The 24,891-nt window shown below is 45.2% G+C and overlaps 1 protein-coding gene across 1 annotated transcript in view; it reads right to left on the bottom strand.

Moving 5' to 3' along the window:
- The window catches only part of celsr2 (cadherin, EGF LAG seven-pass G-type receptor 2), a 73,854-nt gene that overhangs the window by 43,867 nt on the left and 5,096 nt on the right, over positions 1-24,891 (bottom strand). Inside the window, exon 2 of the mRNA XM_061220144.1 lies at positions 7,680-8,312. Coding sequence (XP_061076128.1) covers positions 7,680-8,312 — 633 coding nt within the window. The remainder of the gene's footprint in view (positions 1-7,679; positions 8,313-24,891) is intronic.

The following is a 24,891-nucleotide window of genomic DNA, read 5'->3' on the forward strand; positions in this document are numbered from 1 at the left end:
AATTAGGAAAATGACCATGAAGTATCTATCTATCATCCATATGAGTGAAAACGGGAATGTCAAAGAGCAGGGGCATTCTTGTTTTACATAAATATTTGACTAATGGTTTGTTGCATAATGCATAATGCCATTTTGTGTGTGTGTGTCTGTGTGTGTGTGTTATAAATATACCCACTAAGCACTTTATTAGGAACACTGTACACCTACTTATTCATGTGATTATCTCATTAGCCATCAGCGTGTGGTCTGCCTTGACAATGCATAAAATCATGCAGATATGGGTCAGGAGCTTCAGTTAATGTTCACATCAACCATCAGAATGGGAAAAAATGTACATGCACAACAGTCTCTAGAGTTTACTTGAAATGTAGCGAAAAACTAAAAACATCCAGTGAGTGGCAGTTCTGAGTACAGAAATGCCTTGTTGATGAGAGAGGACAACAGAGAATGGCCAGACTAAAGCTACAATTACAGATTTCACTTTGACAGAAGGTGACAGTAATGCAAATAACCACACATTACAACACTGGTATGCAGAAGAGCATGTCTGAACACACAACGGATCATAACTCTACGTGGATGGGCTACAGCAGTAGAAAAAATAAGTTTAATAAATGCCTAATAAAGTGCTCACTGAGTGTATATACACGCGTATATATCCAAGGCAGGCCCATATATAGCACATATGCGCATTATATAACACTCTTAATTGTGTATGTACCACATCAGTCCAGGCCTTTGAACTAGCCCAAGGACAAGGCACTGTGCATTCAGCAGGAAATAACACAGAAAGATGCTGAGGATGGAACTTCACAATGAAGCACAGTATTTAAGATGCAGATCACTTGGCCCAGCATACAACATAAGTAAACATATTTTTGTCATATTCAGCATATAATCAGAATTATGGGTGCTGCATTGTCATGAATACGGAACTGATTCATAATCTGGTGTCATGAAGAAAAATGAAATCACGACATATCCCTTCAATATTAAGATGCATCTAAGACAAATAGTGATAGATAAATGTGCTCACCACAAAACAGATACCAAGAGCCAAACATTAGTCTTTTTTTCCTTAGACAGCATAACATTTAAAATGTTTTATATATTGCCTATAACTCAAGCCAAATGGAAAATTATATGATGAACAATCACAAAGATCAGCAATACAAATGTAAAACTAATAATATTAGACCCTAGAAACAGTAATTAAATAGTAATAACAGAAGAAAGTGACAGTACATATGTCATATTAAGCAGAGCATCGGTGCGGCTGCCTCAGCTTTTCAATTTTTCATGTGGAAATGACACTGGTGTTCATCTGGGCTTGCCATGTTTCCCAGAACAATACAGGGCCACAGCCCCTCAATCAATCACGTTTTATTAGACACGGGACCCACACAAAGGCAACCGCAAGAGAGCAACAGCTACAGCAGATACAAACCAGTAAAAAGCAGACGGAACCAGTTAAACCGAAAGAGGAACCGCTACACTCCGCTGAGCGATGAGACCGTGTTATCGGGGCGATGGCGAGCCTCTGCGCTACCCGGAGAGCAGGCCGTGGCCGTGTGCCGTTTTGGGGGGGGGGGGGGGGGGTCACGTAACCCCCTGGGGGAACCGTACTGACACAGGTGGTGGAGTAGCGTGAGAGGACACGGTGGGGTGAGGTGTCCCTCTGTCCCAGCGCTGCCTGTGAAAGAGCGTTTGAATTATTGAAGCAGCTCTTCCCGCCTCTCCACCCGCGACCCCCGAACCCTCCCGCTCTCCCTTTGTTTACTTCCGACATTAATCATTCAGGCTGCCGAAACGAGACGCGCCCCAGGAGAAATCTCTTCTTGAAGTCAAGACGAGATGTTCCTTCCCTAAAACACACGCTTGCACATACACGCAGGTACGCGCGCACACACGCACGCACACACGCACACACGTACACACTTTCAGGCATTCAAGACACACAAGAAGTGGACAGTTTTACAGAGTTTCTGCCTGAATATAAAATAGAATCTGTCAGAATGTGTAACGACACACAGGGATATAGATGGGATTCACAAGGTCACTGCATGACAAGCGTCTCACAGTATAGAAAACAGCATCATTATACAGTAAGTGTGCCTGTCAATAGCTCACTCCCCGCTGGACCTTGAAAATTTCCATCTGCGAGAATTTGCCAGACCGAGAATTCAGGTGGAATCAGGCCTCTGGGAATATTATTTACCAAGTGAAACTTAACTCTTCATTGAACAGCAAATCCCCCACCTCAGCAAGCACACATAATTAGACCTTACCATCTTTCAGCCCTCCTTCACCTCAACCTCAACCCCCTCTAACCACCACCTCCTCCTCCCTCAGCACACACTCCTTCACACAGAACCAGTTTGTCTGGTATTCTAAAGGAGAGGGTACTGCCCGGCACGATCGCCCTCACTTCAAACAGCAGACCCCTGGTGCCAGGAACGTTTTGCAAACCCCATTGCTCAATCTGAGGCGACGTCTGCAAAGCAGGTCAGATGAACAGGAAGTAAGGGCCGCAGGGCCGGACCAATCGGCAGTGTGGGGATGCTGATAAGAAGTATTAAAACCGGCCCATATCCAGGCTGACACGGGTAAAAGGCGCGCTCCGGGGTGCTAGTTTAACGGAAACACACTGCCTCTCCGCTGGAGCGTGAGGGAGCAGGAGTCAGTTCTGGCCCCCAGCCTCCAGCGCTCCAGGATACCGCGGCGGGCTCTGCTGGAACTGCCCTGGCGTAACTCAGCCCAACAAGCGAACGCCGCTGCCTCTAAGAGTTTAACGACTCTGAGAGTTCAGCGACAGATTTACAGTCTGCTTCTGTGAGCAGAGCGAGCTGTTTACTCAAAGGCACTTTAAATCAGCACAGATGAGCGCATGTGGCCAGTCGTGCAGGTAGATTAAGGGCTAATTAATTATGTGCATAACCTCAAAAGCGGTCTTTCATTCGGCTAATGTGAAAAGGAAAAATATATATTTTAAACACAACACAAGGCTGCATTTAGACTGCAAATCTGTTGGTCCAATATTTCACTAACCCCTTGCCTTGAACGCATGCGACCTCACCCTTCAGACCAAAGTTTTAACATTTTTCTGCATAAGACTACATTCCTACACAGATGGTTATCTCCGATTAGTTTAAACATTGACAACAGTGCCGGTGAGCTTCGATTTTACATTCAAATGCAAGGCCCCTGTCAGCCAAACAGTTTGGGAAGCTCAGACCAAAACCTGCCCCGACTGAAACAGTGGGGTAACTGGTGTGAGGCTGGAAGGACAGAGTGACCCATTAGAGAAAGAGCACAGATGGGAGCAGGGCCTGAGGTAGGTGTAACCATACACTGCCTCCACAAGTGGATATGACCCTACGACCCCGTGGCATTTCTGCTGGGAAAAACAGTCGATCCGTGCTCAATCTTCAGATTTCCCCCGGGACCCCACGGAACACTCACAGGAATGCAGGTGACCCCAGATAAATTCTCGGCACTAACTTGCTCTAGCCGTCCCTCCCCTCCATCTGAGAAACTCAGAGAAAAGAATATAATTAATCCACCACCGATTTGCGTCACAATGGCCTCCTCCAAGGGCAGGCTCCTCTAGCTAAGCCTTATAGACTCAAAAAAAAAAAAAGAGTCTTACAATGAGAACATTTTCCCCCAAAGTAAAACACCACTCTTAGTTCTCTCTTAACAGCCTGCTCCTACACACATGAAAAGAGGCAGCGCTGAGGCAACAGGACCGGCTCACTTACAGTGATGGGAATGAGTGCTCAGTGATGAGAACGAGTGCTCAGTGATGGGAACGAGTGCTCAGTGATGGGATGAGTGCTCAGTGATGGGACGAGTGCTCAGTGATGGGAATGAGTGCTCAGTGATGGGAATGATGGCCAATTTCGCTGTAGCCGCTGGACTCGGACCAGCTGAAGTCCGCTGCGGCTTCTCGTCTCCGCCAACAGAATTATAAATAATTGGTCTTCTTGATAATTCCTCCCACACTCCATCTGCCATCATCCGCAGTCCCTCACACTCCAGCGCCCACGTGCCCACAGAGAGGCTCCGCGCGGCGTTAACGCTCCCGCTCCACAACCCTGGCAGCAGAGCGGAGGCGCTCTCAGGGCCCCTGACCTTGGACCTGAGGGGTCAAAGGCAAGTGGCAGGCTGCCGTTACATCACTGAGTGGGTCACATGACCACAAGCACTCCACTGGAACCCAGCTGTGTGTACAGAGACGCGCACATCGTGAAAACTTCTGAGAGCCGCAAAGCCCATGCACACCCCCGCTCCTGCCCTCCCCCTCTCCCCCTCTAATGCGTCAGGTCAAACGCAAAGCAGATAATAATTTAATGGAAAATTACTTTCAACCCCCAGCACGTTTGCCTCATATGATCACGTCAAAGCTTTGTAAACAAGCAGAGGGGACTTTCTCAAACGCTGTGTGTGATGGAACCCTGGTGCACGAATTCCCAAAATCCCAAAAACGGGGAAGCACACAGATGGCCAGTGCTCGACAGGTGCAGCAGACCAAAGACACTGGAGTGGATGCTTATCCCGTCCAATTAGGGAAGCGCGGAGCCGGAAAAAACAGAAATGGGGCACGCCGTACGGCTTAAAAAGCGCCATGAACCTTATATTTCCCCATCCACAGAACAGGCCCTGCTTTCTGTTTTCACATGCTATACAAATGCAAGGGATCGCTTTCGGGTAATCCGAGCAACAAGGAAACGTAGTTACAGCGGCCAGATTCAACAATAAACAATCATTCAACAATAAGCAGAAAAAACATAATTATACAGTAATTTAAAACACACAAGCCCTGTGTATCAAAGGACACTTGTGGCCTTTTAATGAACAATTACTGGGTCTGTGTTACAATGATCATTTCATATTATACCAAACTGCAGTTTGAAAGTAATTAGAAATGAGCTCCAAACTATCTAAGCATCTCAAATGAACTCCAAAGAAAGATTAGCTGGACATAAAAAGCACGTAACAAATTAATGGCGCTTAGATTGCTGACATATAAATGATTGTAATTTCCAACTATCTTTGTTTAAAACAAAACTATGATCCAGTAACTGGCCTTTCAATGTAGACTACTTGCGTTGCTCCTAACCGTGCAGCCTACACATATTTATAACTTCATTACTAAACTGTTTATGTTTATGCTTTGTTACAACTGCAGTAATCACAAATGCTTTTATTAGTCCACTATGTTTTGAAGTAGGAAATGGCAAAGTTTGCATACTATGGAGCACGCGTGTGTGCTTGCACGTATGTGCGCACGTGTGTGCATGTTCAATCTAGGAATCTAGGCAATAAGAAAGCGATTGATTTCATTATTACAAATATTGACGCAGTAAGGAAGAGTGGGATAAATTAGACAAAGTATGAAATAAACTAGCCGACTGTAACAGTCATGCAGACATTCTGTAATATTTCTGAGCTATAATAAACATTTTATAAAGAGCTATAATAGTATATCTTATCTTTTACCATTGAAATTCACTTGGTCAGGAAGGGCACTGGAGGCCTTTAATCTTCTTTAGATGTGGAAATACAGAACTAATCCATATCTTCAGAGGAAAATGATGCTTTCATTAACTGAGTTATGGCACTTATGAGCGCTCCAGCTGCATATTATGCGCATTTTTAAAATCCTCTAATATTTTTTTTTTTCCAGGGGGAAATTCATTGGCTGGAAACAAGATTTTCTCTGGCTTGGAATTCATACATAATTGAGGAGCATCTTCCGTTATATTTCTGATCCTCTTATTTTTATCATCCTCGCTCTCGGGTTGTGCCACGATATCAGTCATTACATTGCAGCCTTCTGTGTTCCCCTGACCCCAGTAAGGACATGCAGCATTAGGGAACCACATTTACAGTATACAGTATAGGGTCTAATGGGCTCATTGCATCTATTCTCACACTGCCGTCTGATCTGTCTGTACAGTCCCATCCTCTAAGATTAATACATCCTGCATCTCTTATGTATGTAAAGTGGAGGGTACAATTCCAGGGAGGGACTGGGTCAGGCATGGTGTCCCTGGATATGAGCAAAAATGATTTTATATGGTGTATTCTAGGATAATTGTACCCAACTGTAGAATAGTCTGAGTATTATCTGGGAATATTTATTGATTTTAAAATCTGCCTACAAAAAAGCAATACGCACCCTGGATAAACAAATAATTCAATCAGCACACATACACTATGAATATTGTATGTGCAACTATAAATTAAAACTATAATGTACATTTGCACATCACTAAAATCATTTTAAGTGCGTACAGCACTGATAGTGAATATATGGGATAGGCTACATTCAATCGGAGTTAGTTTATTAGATTCAAATCTTCATATCAGCCTATTTGCATTTTGAACACTTTGATACGATTAAGCAATTACAAAAATCAGACTACAGGTGAAGGCCCTGGGTCTGAGCAGGCTCAGGCACAAAAGAAGCCAGCATAGAGGTGACACAAGAGGGATGGGGGTCCCCAGTGAGAGAAAAATGTGCTTGTGTCTGGGTAGGCATATTCATCCATTCCTCTACATCCATGTCCCAGTTAACTCCACTTCCATCCACCAGAATGCCGGCCACACCATGGGATGATTTTCAATGGGCTTGGCCTGCCATTCAAGTCAATGGTGTCTTCCACACCACCCACCACTGTTGCCATGCAACTTTCTCCCTGCTATGCGATCGGCCAAATTGTTTCGATTTCTGTCCCGTTGCTAGGTAACTTCAGCCCTTCTAGGGTTGAAGCCCATTCAGTGCTCGTGGGCCAACCCACTGACCCTGCACAAAGTCACATGAGTGGGCCAATTCTTGCTCAGACACATAAAGTGACAACCGCAGCGATCATTAATTAATTTGAGTTTGAGAGATATGGAAGTTAGCTCTGAACTGAGACTTTTTTTCTGGTTTTAATTACATGCTTGTGTAACGTAACTGATTGGTACTGCTCAGATTTAGCTTTACTGTAACAGTTTTATTTTTTGAAAGTTTTTTTTTTCATTCTAATAAGTGCAAATATATTTCTTTAAGGAGTAAATAAAATCAATACTGGAACAAGTATGAATACATAACTCGCTTCACTGAAAATGTATTTCACACCAAAGATTATATTAAAGATAGTTTTATCCTGCATAGTTGCATATATATATATATATATATATATATATACAGAATATTAAAATAGAAGAGTCTGCAAAAAAGTTAGCAGGGAGATACTCTGTAACTCTGTAAACAGGCCTTTTGCTGACTGGGTGTAATAACGGTGGCCATTCAGCCCATTATAAGCTAGGGGGCCCGCGTCTACAGAGACGCTGCAACATAAGATGATGTTCCCATCGTTTTAGTCTCATCGTGACAGATCGTGTACGCACCCATTTCCATGTCCCCCTTAGGTCCAGCGCCCATAGTTAATTGCAAATCGTACGTGATGCCTATAGATATTAAGTAAAATGCTTTATGGGAATTGTATTGCAATGCCAAATCAGCAGTCTGGTTTTGCTGAGCACGAACACGTGCTTAAAATGTTCTGTTTAAAGCTTAAGAGAAACAAACCATGCTATATTTGATATCTATTACTACCATGATAAAAATAAGGAAGAAGGAGCCTTTAAGGAAGGGTTAAATGAGTAAAAGAGAGGCGCAGACTCACCGGTGTAGTCCTGGAAGCACTGGCAGGTGTACCCCCCCTCGCGGCTGCGGCACACGCCGTGCAGGCCGCAGGGCTTGGAGTAGCACAGGTCGATCTCCGTCTCGCAGAAGTCCCCGGTGAAGCCGGGCGGGCAGCGGCAGCGCAGGCCGTTGATGGGGTGGATGGGGCGGAAGAGGATGGTGTCGGAGGCGATGAAGGGCGCCAGGCTGTCGAACTTGAGCACGGAGACGCACTTCATGTAGTTCTCGCAGGGCTCGCGCAGGCAGATGTTGTCGTCGAAGGGCAGCACGCGCTGGGACGAGATGCGCGCCAGCAGGCTGCGGTTGAGGTAGAGGCGCTCCTGCAGCTCCTCGGAGCCGAAGAAGCGGCCCCGCCGCCCGCCCGCCACCGACAGGCTGACGTTCAGGATGCCGGCGCTCACGTCCGTGTCGTCCTGGATGTTGAAGACGACGATGTCCTGCCGTGCCGCCGACAGCACGCGGGCCACGCCCTCCAGGAACTGGGCCAGCAGCAGGGAGAGGAAGCGCTCCTGGGAGGTGTTGGCCAGCCGCAGGGTGATGCTGTTGGACAGCATCTCGTCCGTGATGATGGTCACCTGCAGGAGGCACTGCGCTGCCACCGTATGGATCCCATCTGCAGACATGAGGGGGGGAAACCACAGGGGCGCTAGTGAGCCAACGGGACGCTGACATTGAAGCGCATATAAAACGTAGCAGTAAGTCTATCTATTGATAATACATTTCAAAATTAGTTATAGTGTTTAGTGCCTGAGAAAAGAATGCCTGTTCACATAACTTACAGACAAGACTATATTTTAGAACAAGGAATAAACCTATGCACTTCATAAACATGAGCAGAGTACACAAGCCAATAATACAATACAAACAGCACTATACACACGCCAATGAACACGAACATTTCTCATTTGCAAATCACACTCATGTAATATGCCACCCCCATCTATGCAGACAGTATCTGAAGGACATGATCTTCAATAGGCTCCCCAATAAACCAGTGACTGTTTTCCACGCCACAACCTATACAAAATACTACAAGAGAGCTTGAGCTAATCGGAGGAGAGGCACACCTTTCCCTAAAGACAACTGGTCACCTGCAGGTGCCGGGTGAGTATAGAGGTGATACTGTGGTTTTAAGTCAGGGAAGCCTGTCCAACTTAAGCCCACCTAACCCTGTTGGACAAAGCAAATTATATCCCACTGCTATGATGGGGCCCAGACTCACAGCAGTGAACTGTCAAGCAAAAGGTGCATGTTACCAACTACAGTACTCTACAGCACGCGTGTGCACGCACACACAGGAAACACATTGCATTGGATTCATTGGATTTCATCGCATTGTTTTTTTACTGTATGTAGGCCATAGCCTAAATTAATATATAATGCTTTTATAATGGCTTTTATAATGGCAAATACTGCCAATTTAAAATCTTTCAATAACAAAATGAATGATTTAGAAGTTTTTTTTTTTCCATCTTTCAAAATTTATATTCCTATTAGATTTAAATGAAACAGGATGTATTTGTGACTGAAGGTAGGGATGCATTATTCCTCAGTAACAGGTTTTGCTGCTGGACAGGAGATTACCAATTGCTTTTCAGGCAAGCGGAGGAAGAAAGCCAAACACGTAATCAAATCAAACCAAGAGCGAAAACAAGCTTGTGCCTTTCCCCAAATAATCATCAATGGGGGCCTTTGTTTCAGGGGCCCTGGACAGGAGCCAGGGAGAGAAGCCCCAGAGCTTTTATGGACAAGAACCCACAGAAGCAAACGGCGAAGCCAGCGGCCCCCAGGCCTGGCCCATTGTGGGCAGCCAGGGCCAGAAAGGGAGAGGACCCGGTGTTTAACAAGGCTTTAATCTGGACCTCTTCAGTCCAGCCACTCCAGGTCCCCAGTCACTGAGGCCCCTAATTAGAAAGAGCTCCCAAAATTAGGGGAGTGTAGCACTCTCCCACATGCCAAAACACATAAACACACACACACACACACACACACACACACACACAAATGCACATACACGCACACACACACTCACACAAATAAAACACAAACACACATGCATGCTCACACCTACACACATAAACACACACACACACACAAACACAATAAACACATGAGCATGCACACACACACAAACACATACAGTACATGCACACACATACACATGAAAACACACAGGCACACGCACACAAACCGCAGGCACCCAATCACTGGCGCATGTTATGTGCTTTTAAAAAATACATTTGGAGGATATGCAATGCATACCAATCACTTCAAAAGTAGGACAGTTAAAACACTGTTCAACCCAGTGAGAGGCAAGCCTTTTCTTCATTTATTCCCACAAGACATTTGGAGGGTGCAAATACTGCAAGAGGATATTAAATTGTGAGGATTTCTATCTTACATTTGCAGTCACTCAACAGAACACATTATATGTTTGTAGATTTCATTTGAGCAGTTGCCCCACCCAGCCATGTTGACGACAAGCGTTTGGCATGGCCCATAGTATCTGCTGACTCTACAAACAAAATGATGCATTTGCCAATAATTCCCTCACACTGAAAAAATCTATGAAGAATTAGTGGTACAAAACTGCACGGGTCCAGATTTCTGGTCTTCCATGGAGCGGTTCACGGGGGTATTAAACACAGGGAGCTGATGCAGTACTACAGCAGCAGTGCATGAAGGTTAAGGAACCGGGCTGGCAAACAGGAGGGACACTGCAGTGTAAGGTACTTAGCCAGAACCGCTTCAGTAACTCTGCAGCAGTATGCTGTAGATGGACCGTGTGTAAAGAATGTAAACTATGCTATATAAATCATTCTGGATAACATCAGCTAACTGCCTACAATGTAAATCTTCATACAGATATGGTTTGACACTGTGCGTACGTGACCGGCCAGCTTATCTAAGGATTGTGTCCTCATGACCTTTCCTGACCCATTAGGTCTGACAGCACTGCGCTCTCCCTCTCCAATACAGCATCTTTATCAGCGGGGTTACTCACACCCTGACAGCACCCCCTCCCTGCGCTCTCTCCTACTGTCCGCTAAATATATCTACATCGGGTTACACCACGCAGCCAGAGCTGGCCTTTATTTCTAAAGCTCATTTCCTGGTCTTATAGAGAGACGTTGATCACAACCGCCACTGCTGTTCTCTACCGTCTCTGGCTCCAAACTGTACAACATGGCGAAGACCAACTTCACGTGTACCCTTTCAAATGGCTTTTTACGAGCCCCTGGGTAGTTAGTGCGTGACAGCACAGGCGCTTGGGTCCATATTGCTTTGTCAGTCTATGGGTTACACCCTGTTTATAACCAAGGTTCCTATCCACAGGTGAGTATTCACACAGGAATGGAGAAAGAGAGGCAGACCAACAGACTAATTAGATATGCACGGTAATTTAGCCTCCTATCAATTGCATAGGGAATTGTCTAATGCAGACATACATGGATATTGATATTGGCTCAAATTCTGTTCCCACAGTCTATGCCGTTTTGGAAGTCATGTGAGTAAAAGAAACCCAGCCAAATTCCCATGAGGCTTAGTTGCTAAAGTCTACCGTTTGCCACAAACATGGACAGAGCCTTGTAGGCGATAAAATGCAGGTTGAAGATTCAGTTACTGTATGTAATTTTCTGATAAATCATGTCTCTGGATCGTTGAGTTCATTTGCTTGGTCCCGCCTGATGAAGAGCGGGTTCAAATCCGCTGGTTCCTCGGATACCGTTACCGTGGCTCCTGCCAAGAACATGCCGGGCAACCACAACCGTCATATCTTACAAATGCCAGTGAATACTGGCCTCAGATAGGGCTGTGACGTGCACAAGGGTCAACTTTATGCATTTCTAATATGCAAGTCAGTGTACCAAAAAACAAATATTTACACCCCTTCCTGAGCATCATTACGGCTTCCAAGCATGACATTTTTTTACAGTCTGAACAGAGGAGATACACTATCGGAATGTGGAAAAAATATGAGGATGACAGACATTTACAATACATATATTAACAGAACTGTCAATAGTGTTAAAGATCACTGGATAATGGTGAAATGAACAAAAGCATGTATTACGAGTCTTTAAGGTCCAATGAACTGCAAATTCGGACTAAATCTTTGAAAACAATGCAGTACAGACGACTGAAATATGAATCATTGTCATGCAATTATGTTTTTATTTTCCATTTGATGTATTACTCAATTCCTCTGTACATTTGTTTCAATAAAGGAGACTAGAAAAGGAAATAATCCATGGCCCAATAACAGGGTCCTAAAGACCCGACTTACACTCCCTGGACCCTCCAAAGAGAACAACTGAAAGCAGATCATGAGTCACTGAATACTCTCTCATCTGTGTATTAATCTCATGCTCAATATTTCTCCCAACCTGGGGCGGTGTGTAAACCGCCACAAAGGTCAGCTACATATAGTGTATATTTAGTCCATATATAGGCCTAAATACTGGTTGTAGGCCTATCTGTGCACGTTTTCCTAGATTTCTGGACACATACCCACCCCGTTGCCAGTTGTTGGGTTTGTTGGTGAGTTTGCACCATTAAGAAAGCTCAGCTCCCTGACATTAACAGCTGGATATGATGTGTGCAGTATCACACCGCAGGGCTGGGGGAGAGTGTCCAGTGGCAGGATGCGGACGACGATCGGTGTGGATCCTGGTGATGCGTATGATCCAGGGAGCAGCCTGACGCGTGCCACAGAGACCCAGGGCTTCCAGTGACGCTCGTGGACGCATTTCCAAACACAGCGTTTGAATGTAACTGTCGCCCGCGCCGAGGCCGTTATTTACAGATTTAAGGGCGGCTCATCGGCCCGGAGCGACGGCACAGGCGGAGACGTCGACGGTACTCATCTCCCGCCGCGTACACGTCTCCTTCCTCTGAAAAACCCGTCAGCGGGGCTGTTTCACACGCTTTCGCTGACAGACAGACGCTCATCTCCGACGTCTCCCCGTTCCTGCGCACGTTCGCTTGTTTGCAGAGACGTGTAGCGCAGCTCTGCCATGCATTTTAAAAAGCATTGAAGAGAGAGATTTGTGTTGGTACATCCACTAATAAACTGCATGACATCTTCCTCGGTTCCGATTATACGGACCATCTTTCACGCTGAAACGCAGATCAGCGTGGAGCATTCAACTGGCCCCCCTGCCTGCGAGCTCGTTCAGATGAGTCACCATGTCTCCCCGAGTAGAAAATGAGGATCTGCTTAAACATTGTACAATAATGACTGCCGGTTTTAACACTTTCACATTTCTATTATCTTCCATCAATACCCAAAGGTAAACAGCTTAGAGTAATTCTGCTTCTTCCTGTCCAAGTGACATTTTTGTACGAGCAATCAAAAGCTTAGGAGAAATGAAGCCAGCAGGTTGCTATGGTTTTTGGCAACCCGCAGCTATGACAAATAGAGACCTATCAATAGAGGCTGCAAGGCTGCAATGTGATGAAGTTATTTTCCGGGCTTATGTGAAGCTAGGAAATGAAATCTGTCGCTCAAATGGAAAATAGAAATGTACAGTTGTCTTCACTGTGCAGTGTGTCAGTGACATCAATGGGCCTACAGTGAGGAGGCTTTTCACTTTTGAGGATACTGTCTCACAGTACATACTTGCAGTGTGTATTTATTAACTGATCAGCGACTGTTTGGCTGTTTGGGCTTTAATTAGCCAATAACAGACGTAAAGATCCTGGGGATTCTGTCCGTCGCTGTTTGATGGCGCTCTTTCTCTCTGAGCTCCATGCTGACATCACCTGAGACCTCGTTGTTCATGAGACAGTAACGCGGTCAGTGAAGCTCATGAAAAAACATGCTCCTGCCTTCTGTCAACGTCCTTGTGCAAGCATGCAGGCTGTAGGTATAGCGGACCACACTTCCCAGCATTTTTATACATGCAGGGATGTCATTCCCCTTATTTACGACCAAGCCCGATCATTGCAGCATCCTTGGTCAGTTATTCAAAAGACACAATGTCTCTGTCGCTGAATGATGGAAAGCCAGACTCACATCAGCCGATTACACGACTCTCTAAGCAATCACAATCCCTGAGCCGCGCGATTAGCCCGGCTGGCTTACGGTTAGCCACAGCCTCCGTCAAATGACTAGAATTATGAAGGCTTATGCCAGACTGATCGTGAAGCACTGCCAGTGGCAGGGCTGATGCCTGTGGAAGGGCCAAGCGGCATAGTACAGGCCAAGCAACAAGGCATCACCCACACCAAGCAACGGGTCAGAACCTGGGCCAAGAAACAGGTCAGAACCAGGGCTAGGCAGCCGGGCAGAACCAGGGCTACAACAGTACAACAAATTCTCTCAGCCCGTGGACCAGCAATTTAGTGTCAATTAAGTCTCAAGGACCTATTGTCAGAAATATCATGTTTTTCACTATGACTAACTAATTCCTGGGCTGCGGCAGCCATGTTGTTTGGGACCATTGCTGATCTGTAGACCCGTGTTTGGGAACTGTAGGGCGAGAAGACAGGGCAAAGGCTGGCTAATACGACAGCACTGCCAGTCCTGTGCTGCAGCCCCCATCGCCTCCGATGCCAGGAACTGCCCCTGCTCATGCCCGGCGCCAGTGAGAGATTAAGCCTTTTCATGTCTGCCAGCGCGTTAGCACGTTAGCGCATGGGTTCGCCTCAGTGGGCTCGGTGCGAGGAGCAGCGGGCACGTCTGCCAGTGAGGTGAGCGGTCAGGCCCTCAGGAGGAGGCCGGGATCTCACAGCAAGCTGTGATACTCTCTGGCACTCCTCTGCTCCCCTCGAGTCTCCATGTCAGGGCCGTCCAACCTGGGAGTCTAACCGTGAAGCACATCCGGCTCCACAACAACAAACTCAACACATATGGACAACTGTCCAAAACAGGCACAAAACAAACCCCTGGGAATCCAACATGGTCAAACGAATAACACCAGAAACAGCACAGGAGTGACCAGACAGGCTCACTGGATATTCCAAATTTGAGAAGAAAATTTGAGAAAACAAAAAAACAAGGGCAAAAAAAAAAGAAAAAAAGAGAGAGCATGAAATCAGATTTCTCTGAGGTGGAATTCATATTGATCTACCAGATTTACCTACACTTTTTAGAATAATAAGTCCAAACAGCAGAGGCCCATCATTGGATATGCAGTGGACCAAACTGTAGACAAACAGCTTAAATCCAGGGAAAATTGTAGGTCTCAAGTGTAAACGAGGCTATTTCTTGCAAGGACAGATAAAAGACAAAAAGAATAGGCCTAATTGGTTAGAGACAGACAGCAAGAATGAGAGAATGAGTGCATCATAAAGACAGAGAGAGCAAGTGAGAGAGACTGAGTAAAAAGGGGAACCAGGAAGGACAGATCTTGGTCCGTTGGATGGTGCGTATTGCATCAGGAAAATGACAGAGTCAGAGTTGATCAGGATCGGGTGGGCGGCAAACACGGATCCAGGGAAAGGGACACCCCCTCCAGTGGCACCCTGTGCCCCACTGACCAGTGCTGCTCCACCAGCACCAAGACCTCAGTGTAAACTCAGGGGATGTGAGAAATGGATCCATTACTTTACATGAAAAAGCAGCTTAAATTCCGCTCAATCAAAATGTCAGCACTTAACTGTACTTGATGCAGAAATTCCAACTGAAGCTGGACTGTGGACCAACCAAGTAACCAATGTAACCAAGTGCTTATGTTGAGTAGAACAGCTTGATATATTTCATACTTTACAAAGATATGAAGGCTCAGTATACAAGAACAATGGCAAGTAACAAATCATTTCAATTCTCACTACATGTGCAATGGCTTAACTGGACATAATAATGAACATTTACAAAACGTCCATTCCAGCGGTCATATTGTGAGCAATGTGCTCTCAACATACTGTACTTACTATGAGTACAGCTCAAATGTACTACTTTTTTGGAGGTGTAACCGCAATTTCAATGATGTCCATTTAAAAATTAATTTAATTGAAAATTAAGTACTAAAAAAATATATGGGCCATAGTCATACCATAGAGACCAGTGCAAATGAGTACCTTCAAACATGGAGGTAAACGGCAACAAAGAGGGAGAGATAGTTCAATGGAATTCATTTGACAGCGTTTACCCTTGGATAATTAAATACATAAATTACGCCATCTAAGATTATCTGCCTTGTCCTGGCTAATGTATGAGTGTAGCTTCAGCAGTGATCCAGCCATCTAAGTCTCTGTGGAAAAGAGCTGCTTGTTTAATAAGGGTCACCTTGAAAAGATCTGAAAACCCAGCAGCAACATAAATTTTTATTCTTTAACACTAAATAGCTGGTTCAAAGAAAAATGCAACGTTTTAAAAAAAATGCAAATGTATTCTAAAATGTTCAAAAAGCTTTGTGAAGTAGGTGGAACTAAGTGATGACATCATTGTTTAGGACACGTGACACACTGTCCCACTTTACAGACGCATGCACGCAGGGAAAAAAGTTGTGCGTCGGACATGTTTACATATTACCCACCATCACGAGTGTGGCAGCACGTAACAAGACATGACATCCTGTGAGTCACTAAATGTCACGCTAGAGTTTCAGGTCCAAGTTACTTCATTTTCATGCCGTTGGCTTGCTAATTGGGGGAGGGGGGTAGAACGAGGGAGAGAGTGTGCGAGAGAGAGAAAGAGAAGGAGAGAGAGGGGGAGATGGAGAGTGAGGAGAGAGGGTAGAGAGAGTGCGTGACCTAGAGAGATGGAAAGTGGAAAGAAAGAAACCATGAGAGATTTATACATACATGTTGTATACATATATAGTCTACCCATTTTTAGCACACCTCACAACAGACTAAAAGACCTTAATGCTGCCCCATTTATGGTAGAGTTCCAGGATGTCATGGGAACCAAATTAAAGTTCTCGTCCATTAACACTGACATGAAGAGGGCGAGCTCAGCAGGGGGGCGGGCATAATCCGCCTCAGCGGCCAATCAGCAGCCAGAAACAGGGGGCCCCGGTGGTGATTAATGTCCCAGAATGAGGTGAGGAAGTCAGCGTCTTCAGTGGATGGATGCTAACATGGACAGATGGTGGCAACTGCAATGGGACTGGAAGAGAGTGGGGAATGGGGGAAAGGCAGGGAGGGAGTCTAAGGGGGCCAAAGTATTAACCCCTACTTGCCCCCTGCAAAGACCTTTCTGGGGGCAGCGGGAGGAGGGGGAGCAGCCGTAACCGTTACTTGGGTCAGCACCCAGCATCCCAAAAACCTCAGCCAGATCGGGCTCCCCCCTGATTAAACTTCCTGTAGCCCATTCGCACCTAGCCACAAACTCCTTTAGACAAAGTGATTTCTAAAGAGCCTGAACTGTCCCTGTCTACGGTCACTCCCCGATTCCACAATGATGTTATTACATTATTGGCATTTGGCAGACACTCTGATCCAGAGTGATGTACAGTTGATTAGACTAAGCAGGAGACCATCCTCCCCTGGAGCAATGCAGGGTTAAGGGCCTTGCTCAAGGGCCCAATGGCTGTGCAGATCTTTTTGTGGCTACACCGGGATTAGAACCACCAACCTTGCGTGTCCCAGTCATTTACTTTAACCACTACGCCCCCATGATGTCACATCAGTCTATCCACAGGGAAACAGGCTTACATGGGGAAATTGACGGAATAAACATTTTACAGCAAGCCAAAACTCATCGTTGAAACAATACAGGATGGAAAATGAATAAAACCTGCAATATTCATCAAGTGTCCACTGTGAAATTCTGCATAAAACATGTTCATAATATTTTCTACGTTAGCTCAGAGAAGAAATGGTAATTACTCTGTTACGGTCATCAACATCAGTGCCATTTCACAGCATGTGTGCAGATGCACTCATGCAGAGATTGGTTGAGCACAAGCAGTAATGCTTTTCCTGGAGATTTCTCGAGCAGACCCAGAGGCTAGGATGCACAAAATACTCACAGTAAGATAATGGGGAAACAAGTCTATACGGGAAGAGCAGAGTGAACGTCCCTGATCGCCTGCAAGTCAAGCAAGTCAAGCAAGTCATGAACAATATAGAAATGTGCCAAGTATCAAATCGTACACTATTTCAGAACGCTGAAACAGCCAGGCAAAAAAACAAGCAGGTCTCCACAACAAGCATTAGTCTTCAGCTGAGTATTCCCAAGGAAGGGTTATCCAAGAGCAGCTGGAAGTTCGGCTCGAAATTCCACATGATGGTGGGGATTTTTTTTCTCGAAAATAATGATTATGAGGTCCAAACTCATGCTGAAATACTCCCCAGGAACACACTGTGCCCCCCCGAGCAGCATTTGCCAGTTGGAAGACGAAACTGTCCGTCCCAGATGGCAGCCACTCAAAGACAGAGAACAGAGGCCTGTAATTAAGAGATGTCATAAACACTGTGGTAATTGTCAGATCAGGCTTTGTCAGATGTAAACCCTGAAGTGATATTACAGACATTAGAACAGAAATAATAGACCAGAGATAACGAAGCTGTACTGCCCAACAATCAAATTTTGGGAATGGATGTCACATACGTAGTTAACCGCCATTAGCTCGTTTAATTAAAGTCAATAGTGTGTGATTCACCGGGAGTGGGCTGTAAACCTTTAATTCTCTATGAGCAAACACAATTAAGGCCAGCACAATTTCCATATTTAGACACGTGTGATTAAAACGAGTGTTCTGCTGACAAAAGGAGTGATTTTCAGTCTTGTCCTTTGAATTGTGTGATAATACTTCATTTTCTCCCCATTAATGATTATTCAAACTGGTTCAAGATTGGCTATGATTTGCCATTCATTTTAGTCATTACCTTTGTTAAAATTAATGCAACATTATAGCATCATCCAAGAAAACAAAAATGAAATGCCAACAAATGAATAAAAAAGAAACATTCTCAAGGCTCATGAAACATGTTTTTCAATGTAATTTTTTTTATTATTGAATTGATTAATTGATTGATTTTTTGTTTTTTTTGGAAAATTCTATTGGAAATACTGATGAAGTCCAACAGACTGTGGCTGTTGCAGGAGGTTCAAAGGGTGTGTCCTACTGCCAGATGGTTCCTACACTACTTTACAAAGGTAAACGCATTTATTTCACAATGTAATTAATTGATAAAGATGAAGGCGGGATCACCTTTCGAAGGATTATCTTACTGTGCCACTCATCTCATTACTGAGTAGATTGTGGTGTTCTCACAATTATAAAGAGCTACTTAAATTTCCTACAGACGTCCTCAGTTCTACTGCAATTATGTTGTTTTGAAACTATGGATCAATATGTATTGATTCATGCGCTGTGCATGAGAAAGCCTGTTAGAAGGTTTGTCTGAGCTCTGATTATAATTGTGCCATTTGAGCACAGCCAGTGCAATCCTCAGCACTCTTCCCCTCTCCCGTCAATCACGTGAACCTCGTGTGAAGATGAGTGCAGAACAACAGAGGTGCTAACTGAGCTCTCCATCTCTACACAGGGAGTCTAAGCTGTGAACAGGGCCCTTACCACCAGCTGTGAACCGCTACGACAAGCGTCACTGCAGCAAGTGACAGTTTGAGCACCTTGGCAATCGAAGAAGTCCCCTTGCTGCAAGGTCACAAACACACCAAGCAGCTTGCTCATTCCCTGGACTGTAGAAAAGCAGTACATGTGACTCAGATATGCAGAGCACAAATAGCTTTCAAAATCAGTGCCCTTTAAAATCACACCAACCTGTTGCTCAAATACACAGTACGGAATGCATTGTTTTATTTGAAAAACAGCTGAAACACCGGATATGAAAGCAGAAAATTTCGCTCTAAAAGAATGCATTAAAGCATCGCTGAGGAGTAATGATTTGAGTAACTGGAAGCCAATCTCTTTAAGAGATCCCCCCTGGCATTTAAATCCTTCAAACAAATGGGAAACAGGCTACACTGGTGCTTAGCGCCTAAATGGATTATGTGAAATTTCAATTTGGGACAGAATTTCCTTTGGTGGAGCATTTGAAGGAAATGTTAATGCTGAAGAAAAAGCCAAGGAGGCATGGTAAGTGTATCAGCAGACCATCCCGAATCACAGGTAGGTCACAGTGGTGGCGTACAGGCAGAACAAGGTTCTGTGCACACCAGCCAACCCCGCTGTGAAATGCTCCAGAAGATTTCAGGCCAATGCATTAAGGATTTACAGAAACTCAAGACAAAGGAAACGCAACCCAAGGCAAGAGATGGCGTCTCCATTCCCCCACTGTTTACACACACAGGGTGATTACGAGGACCTATTGGTGTACACTCGCACTGCTAGGGCTAACCTCTCCATGCCCCAAGCCTAATCCCGCCGCTCTGACCCCTGAAAGAGCAGGGATGATGTCATCCCACACACATCCAGCGCACCGGAGCGACGGAGCAGAGCGAGAGGCCGCGTCGGACAAAAGAAACCATCCCATTGTGATGCAAGCTGAGGGCAGGAAATCAAATACTCCACACAACATCTACGCGTCGCAAATCAAAAGGCCTCGGACACGCAATGCTCTTCTGTGATACTCAGCCATCGGAATTAGCTCTGAGGAAAAGAATGAACACAATTTCTCATGGTTTTACATCAAATACAAGCCTCAAATAAGCCTCAATGCCAAGAGAAAAATTACTGCAAAAATAAATCATCTTTGCTTTTAAAAATGTCTTATTTCACAGAAATGTTTAATCATTTAAAGCAAATCAAACCTATTGATTAGTCACACAGTAATACAAATTCAGTTTTGTAGGGAGAATCTCTATTCAAAATTGAATTTACTCTAGGACTAGGCAAAATCTGCATCTGTGAAACCTGCCCAAGATGTCATACAATTAAAACACTGTTACAAATGTACAGAGTGACTTATATGTCAAAGAAATTTTGCATAGTAAGAGGTTTACACACAAAAAACACTTTATGCTGGGTAACCACTGCCAGCAGATTCCAAGGCCCCGGGCATGCCTGGGAACAGGAGGGGGGATAGTTGGTTGCAAAGTGGCAGTTTTTGCACTTTACGCTCTACCCCTCCCCCCATGTCCCACTGCACCACAATGAAGAGTCTCCCAGTCCCCACCCAGCAGGGATTTCTGAGGCATCGCTGGGGTCACCATGACGACGCTCACTCAACAAAGCACGTCTCCTGGCCTTTTCTCGCTTTCAAAGGCGGGAGAAAGAGGGATAAAAGAATGGGTGGAAGGACTTAAAAAGGAGAGGGGAGGGGAGGGACAGAGGGAGGGAAGAGAAAAGAGGTGGAGGAGAGAGGGGTTGGGGCGGGAGGCGCTCCGTCAGGAAGAGGGACACCGAGATGATTAACAGAATGAGAGAGGGATGGACAGACAGAAACGAGGGGATAATGGAGGCCGAGAAAGAGAAAGGAAAGGAGGGAGGACCTTTCAGTGCGCCAGGAAAGACTATGACGAATGCTCTTTCTCATAAAGGGCAGGGAGGCAGGGATATGGGTGGACTCCAGTCTCACACTACAGCAATGAAGCTCCCCTGAACTGGACCCTGTGTGAAGGCCAGTCAACCACAGCAGTGGCGTACCGAAGTATCGCTTTAAAAGGTGGCGTGAAGGTCTACTTTAACGTGCACAGTGGAATAAAATCCAGAGGAGCCAATATGAGAAAAGAGAAAATTAATAAAGTGAGATATTTGCAGTCCTTAAAATTGATTCTCACCCCAAGACTGAGCCACCGGATCCTACCCTTAGGCAGTCTTAACTAATTCTTCAAATTAGCGTGAAGCACTCCACTGCATTTTCATGCCAATTAATTTGGTTAATACAAATTTCCACCTGGTGTGATTTCCTTAAAAAATATTTTATCCTGCAAAGGATAAACCCTCAGGCTAAAAATAGGGCCGTATCCCTGGCCTAGAAAACTGAGTCAGGGGACTCAGATGCCTTCAGGAAAGCGTTATGAGTCAATGGTCATGAGTGAAAGGATAGGCGAGATGGTAGGATTCCTGATGAAGGTGTTTTTCTTGTCATGATGCCAAGCAGCAGTTCGGCAGGAGTAAAAATGTTTCTGAAATGAGTACGTTATGAAAATGGGACACTGGGACAAGGAACCAGCTAAGAAACTGCCATCATTTATCTGCCTGAAGACATCTCCCAAAAAAGGTTTCTTTATAATAATGAACCTTTTTTTTCTCTACAGTAAAAAAAGAAAATGCTGCTGACAGCTAGCTCTGGTGACCTTGTTTTTTTAAATGTAGGCCTATTTGTAATTCTGTGTACAGAGTGTTGTCTGTGTGCATATGAAAGTGGGATATGGGTTGGCATTTTCGAAAGCTCAAAGCTGTTTTTTTACAAGTTCCAGTGGGAAATGTAAAGCATGCCCTCCTGCTACAAAAATTAAACAGATGCAAATTAGACTTCGACTCCAGCTATAATTACTCTGTAATTTCAAAAAACATCACAGACATCATCGGCTGGAGGCCTAACCTTCCGAACACGAGGTTAACTGCCCCTTATAAACATGCCATTTGGCCACCTAAACTGTCCTTTGTACACAGAAGAAGCAATGCCTGACAGCACATTATATGTATAAAGAATGTCTGGGTTCCAGAAAAGACTTTACTGTAAATATCACCGATGGGTCACCAACGCATTTTCTGACATGGAGGCCAGATGTCTCTCTCCCTGGTCCTACTCAGCAGTGCGACGTGCAGACGGCTCACATGATGGAAGGAAAAGGATTAAAACCACCACAGCTATCTGGCCACTCGCAGCGCGCGACTAAACCACACGTCGCTGTACACTACAGGCCTCCAGGTGCTGGAAATAAGCCTCCTGTTGAGAGCGTCATTCACTGGACGGCGGATAACATTCACAGCGAAATGATTAAAGAAGAAAAAAGGGACGCAGATCTAAAGCACTAAGCCCTTGTTCTGGATCCCCTCTCCCAGCCGGCAGGTATGATAACATTACCACAGAGCCCCCTGGAAGGCTGTCCTCAGCACTATCATCCAGAGCCGTTACAGCATCGCTTCAGATGAAATTATCTGCACCCACAGCCATTTCCCGTCAGCTAACCGTTTCTGAACAAGTCCCCTTTAACATGTAAGGCTTTTAACACTTATGCCCTGGCACCACATCAGTGGATTTGGCTTCTGTTTTGTCTGCGCACTAGATTACAGACAGAGCAGATTATTATGGTAATTACAGTATATTATTAAAGCGCATAATGGTGAATACTTACTGCAGAGCTGCTAAATGGGTGACAAGTGGCTATCACAGCAATTTAGGCTAATCAATTGATCCATTATGTCCATCAATCTGAGGCTTTCCCCTTGCAGCAGTGAAACGGATGGGTCTACTGACCTGGTTAGGCATGACACATTTGCGATTATTTCTGTACTTTTTAACACACATTGTCTTTGTCTTTAGAAATAGTCTCTGACGATTTCTAGCTGTGTAGTTTTTGATTCCATCTTCATCTTAAAAGACTTATCCTAGTATGTTGTGCATCACTCATAACTGTCTAAAGGTGTAAATGCATAATGTTGATTTTATTTGAAGAAGATGAATGAGGGTGAACACCAGTGGACTGTATACCAGAGCACAGTTCTCACCTATAATCCCTATCACACCAGCCTCATTGTTAACCCCACCTCTTCACACACAGATGCACACGGTCTCCACGGACACAGACATGGAAAAACACACACACACACACACACACACACACACACACACAGCCACACCCTAGTCCTACAGGATAGCATATCCTCAAAGGTGTTGACTACCCACTGTCTCTCTGGAAAAAGCTTATCCTGTTGCGACCTCTGCCATGACACAAGCAGGCACCGGTGGGATACCTGTCCACCAGTCAGGAGGATACACTCGCTCCCTCCACCTGCTTTCCCAAACAGCACCCACCGAGTCACATTTGTGAGTAAAGGACAAGTAAGGCATCCACACTGTGAGTAACAGAACATCCGTCATATTAAAACTAAGGCCAGAATGGCATAGGTTACGCAATGTGTAAATTGAGGACAGGATGAGTAGCAGGGCAGTTGGAGGGGGTGGCTCTTTTTTCGTGATATGGACAATGGAGCTCAAGTTTACATCTGTTGTGTCAAGACGGTCTCTTTCTAGTTCACTGCCTCCAGAAGACATCCATTGTGTCAGTTACTGTATGGGATAATATGACGTCAGCTTCCCTGCCTCATTGTTTCCCCTCAGGGCTTGGGAGCCTGTGTCACGGAGGGCTTTAGTAGGCACTGACTAATGGCATAAACACCGGTCAGCCATCCAATCAATGCTCACCCTCAGCTTCACTGTCTGGCAACAGCATCAAAGATGTAGACAAAATAAGATCAGGACCACCGAAACCCAGACATGAACTCTCTCACACTCCCACACACTCTCTCTCACTTGCTCACCTACTCTCACTCTGACACTCTGTCTCTCATCTCTCTCTCCATCTGCCTAAATGTTGATGTGCTCCTTGTTTTAATAAATATGTCTCCTGTTGAAGTGTTATGCTGTGTTTCCCCATATACAGGTCCATATCTGTAGGCCATCTTTTCCTGGCTCCCTTTGTTTGCTTTTCTCCACCATCACCCCCCACCTCTCCTCATCTCATGATTCTCTCCATCTCAAACAGGGCCTGGCTTGCCTTCTCCGTGTTCCCCTCCGTGGGGGGACGCTGACACACATATCCCAGCAGGTGCAGGCCCAGCGGACAAACCGGCCTCCTAATTGGTCAGGTTGAGCCACAGCTGTTCCCAACCGTGGCCCCAGCGAGATCGCTGGCCTCTGAGTCAATCGGCCGCCATTGTTCCCTTGAAGACCCACGGCTTTCGCGTCTGTCGCCGGGCTTCCCCCCCCGTACTCTCTGAGAATTTAAAAGGGGGCGAGGCCGCTGGTATCATCCCGCGGCTATTCCTGGCCAATTATCTCTCAACACCATCGCTGAAAAGCACAACAGTTACTGTATTCTACAGCACCAAAGCAGAGAAGCACAACAGTTACTGTATTCTACAGCACCAAAGCAGAGAAGCACAACAGTTACTGTATTCCACAGCACCAAATCAGAGAAGCACAGCAGTTACTGTATTCCACAGCACCAAATCAGAGAAGCACAGCAGTTACTGTATTCTACAGTACCAAAGCAGAGAAACACAGCAGTTACTGTATTCTACAGCACCAAAGCAGAGAAACACAGCAGTTACTGTACTCTCCAGCCCCAAAGCAGAGAAGCAGAGGGTCAGAAATAGGTTTAG

The sequence above is a fragment of the Conger conger genome, chromosome 14, assembly GCF_963514075.1.
Source record: "Conger conger chromosome 14, fConCon1.1, whole genome shotgun sequence".
Taxonomy (NCBI): Eukaryota; Metazoa; Chordata; class Actinopteri; order Anguilliformes; family Congridae; genus Conger; species Conger conger.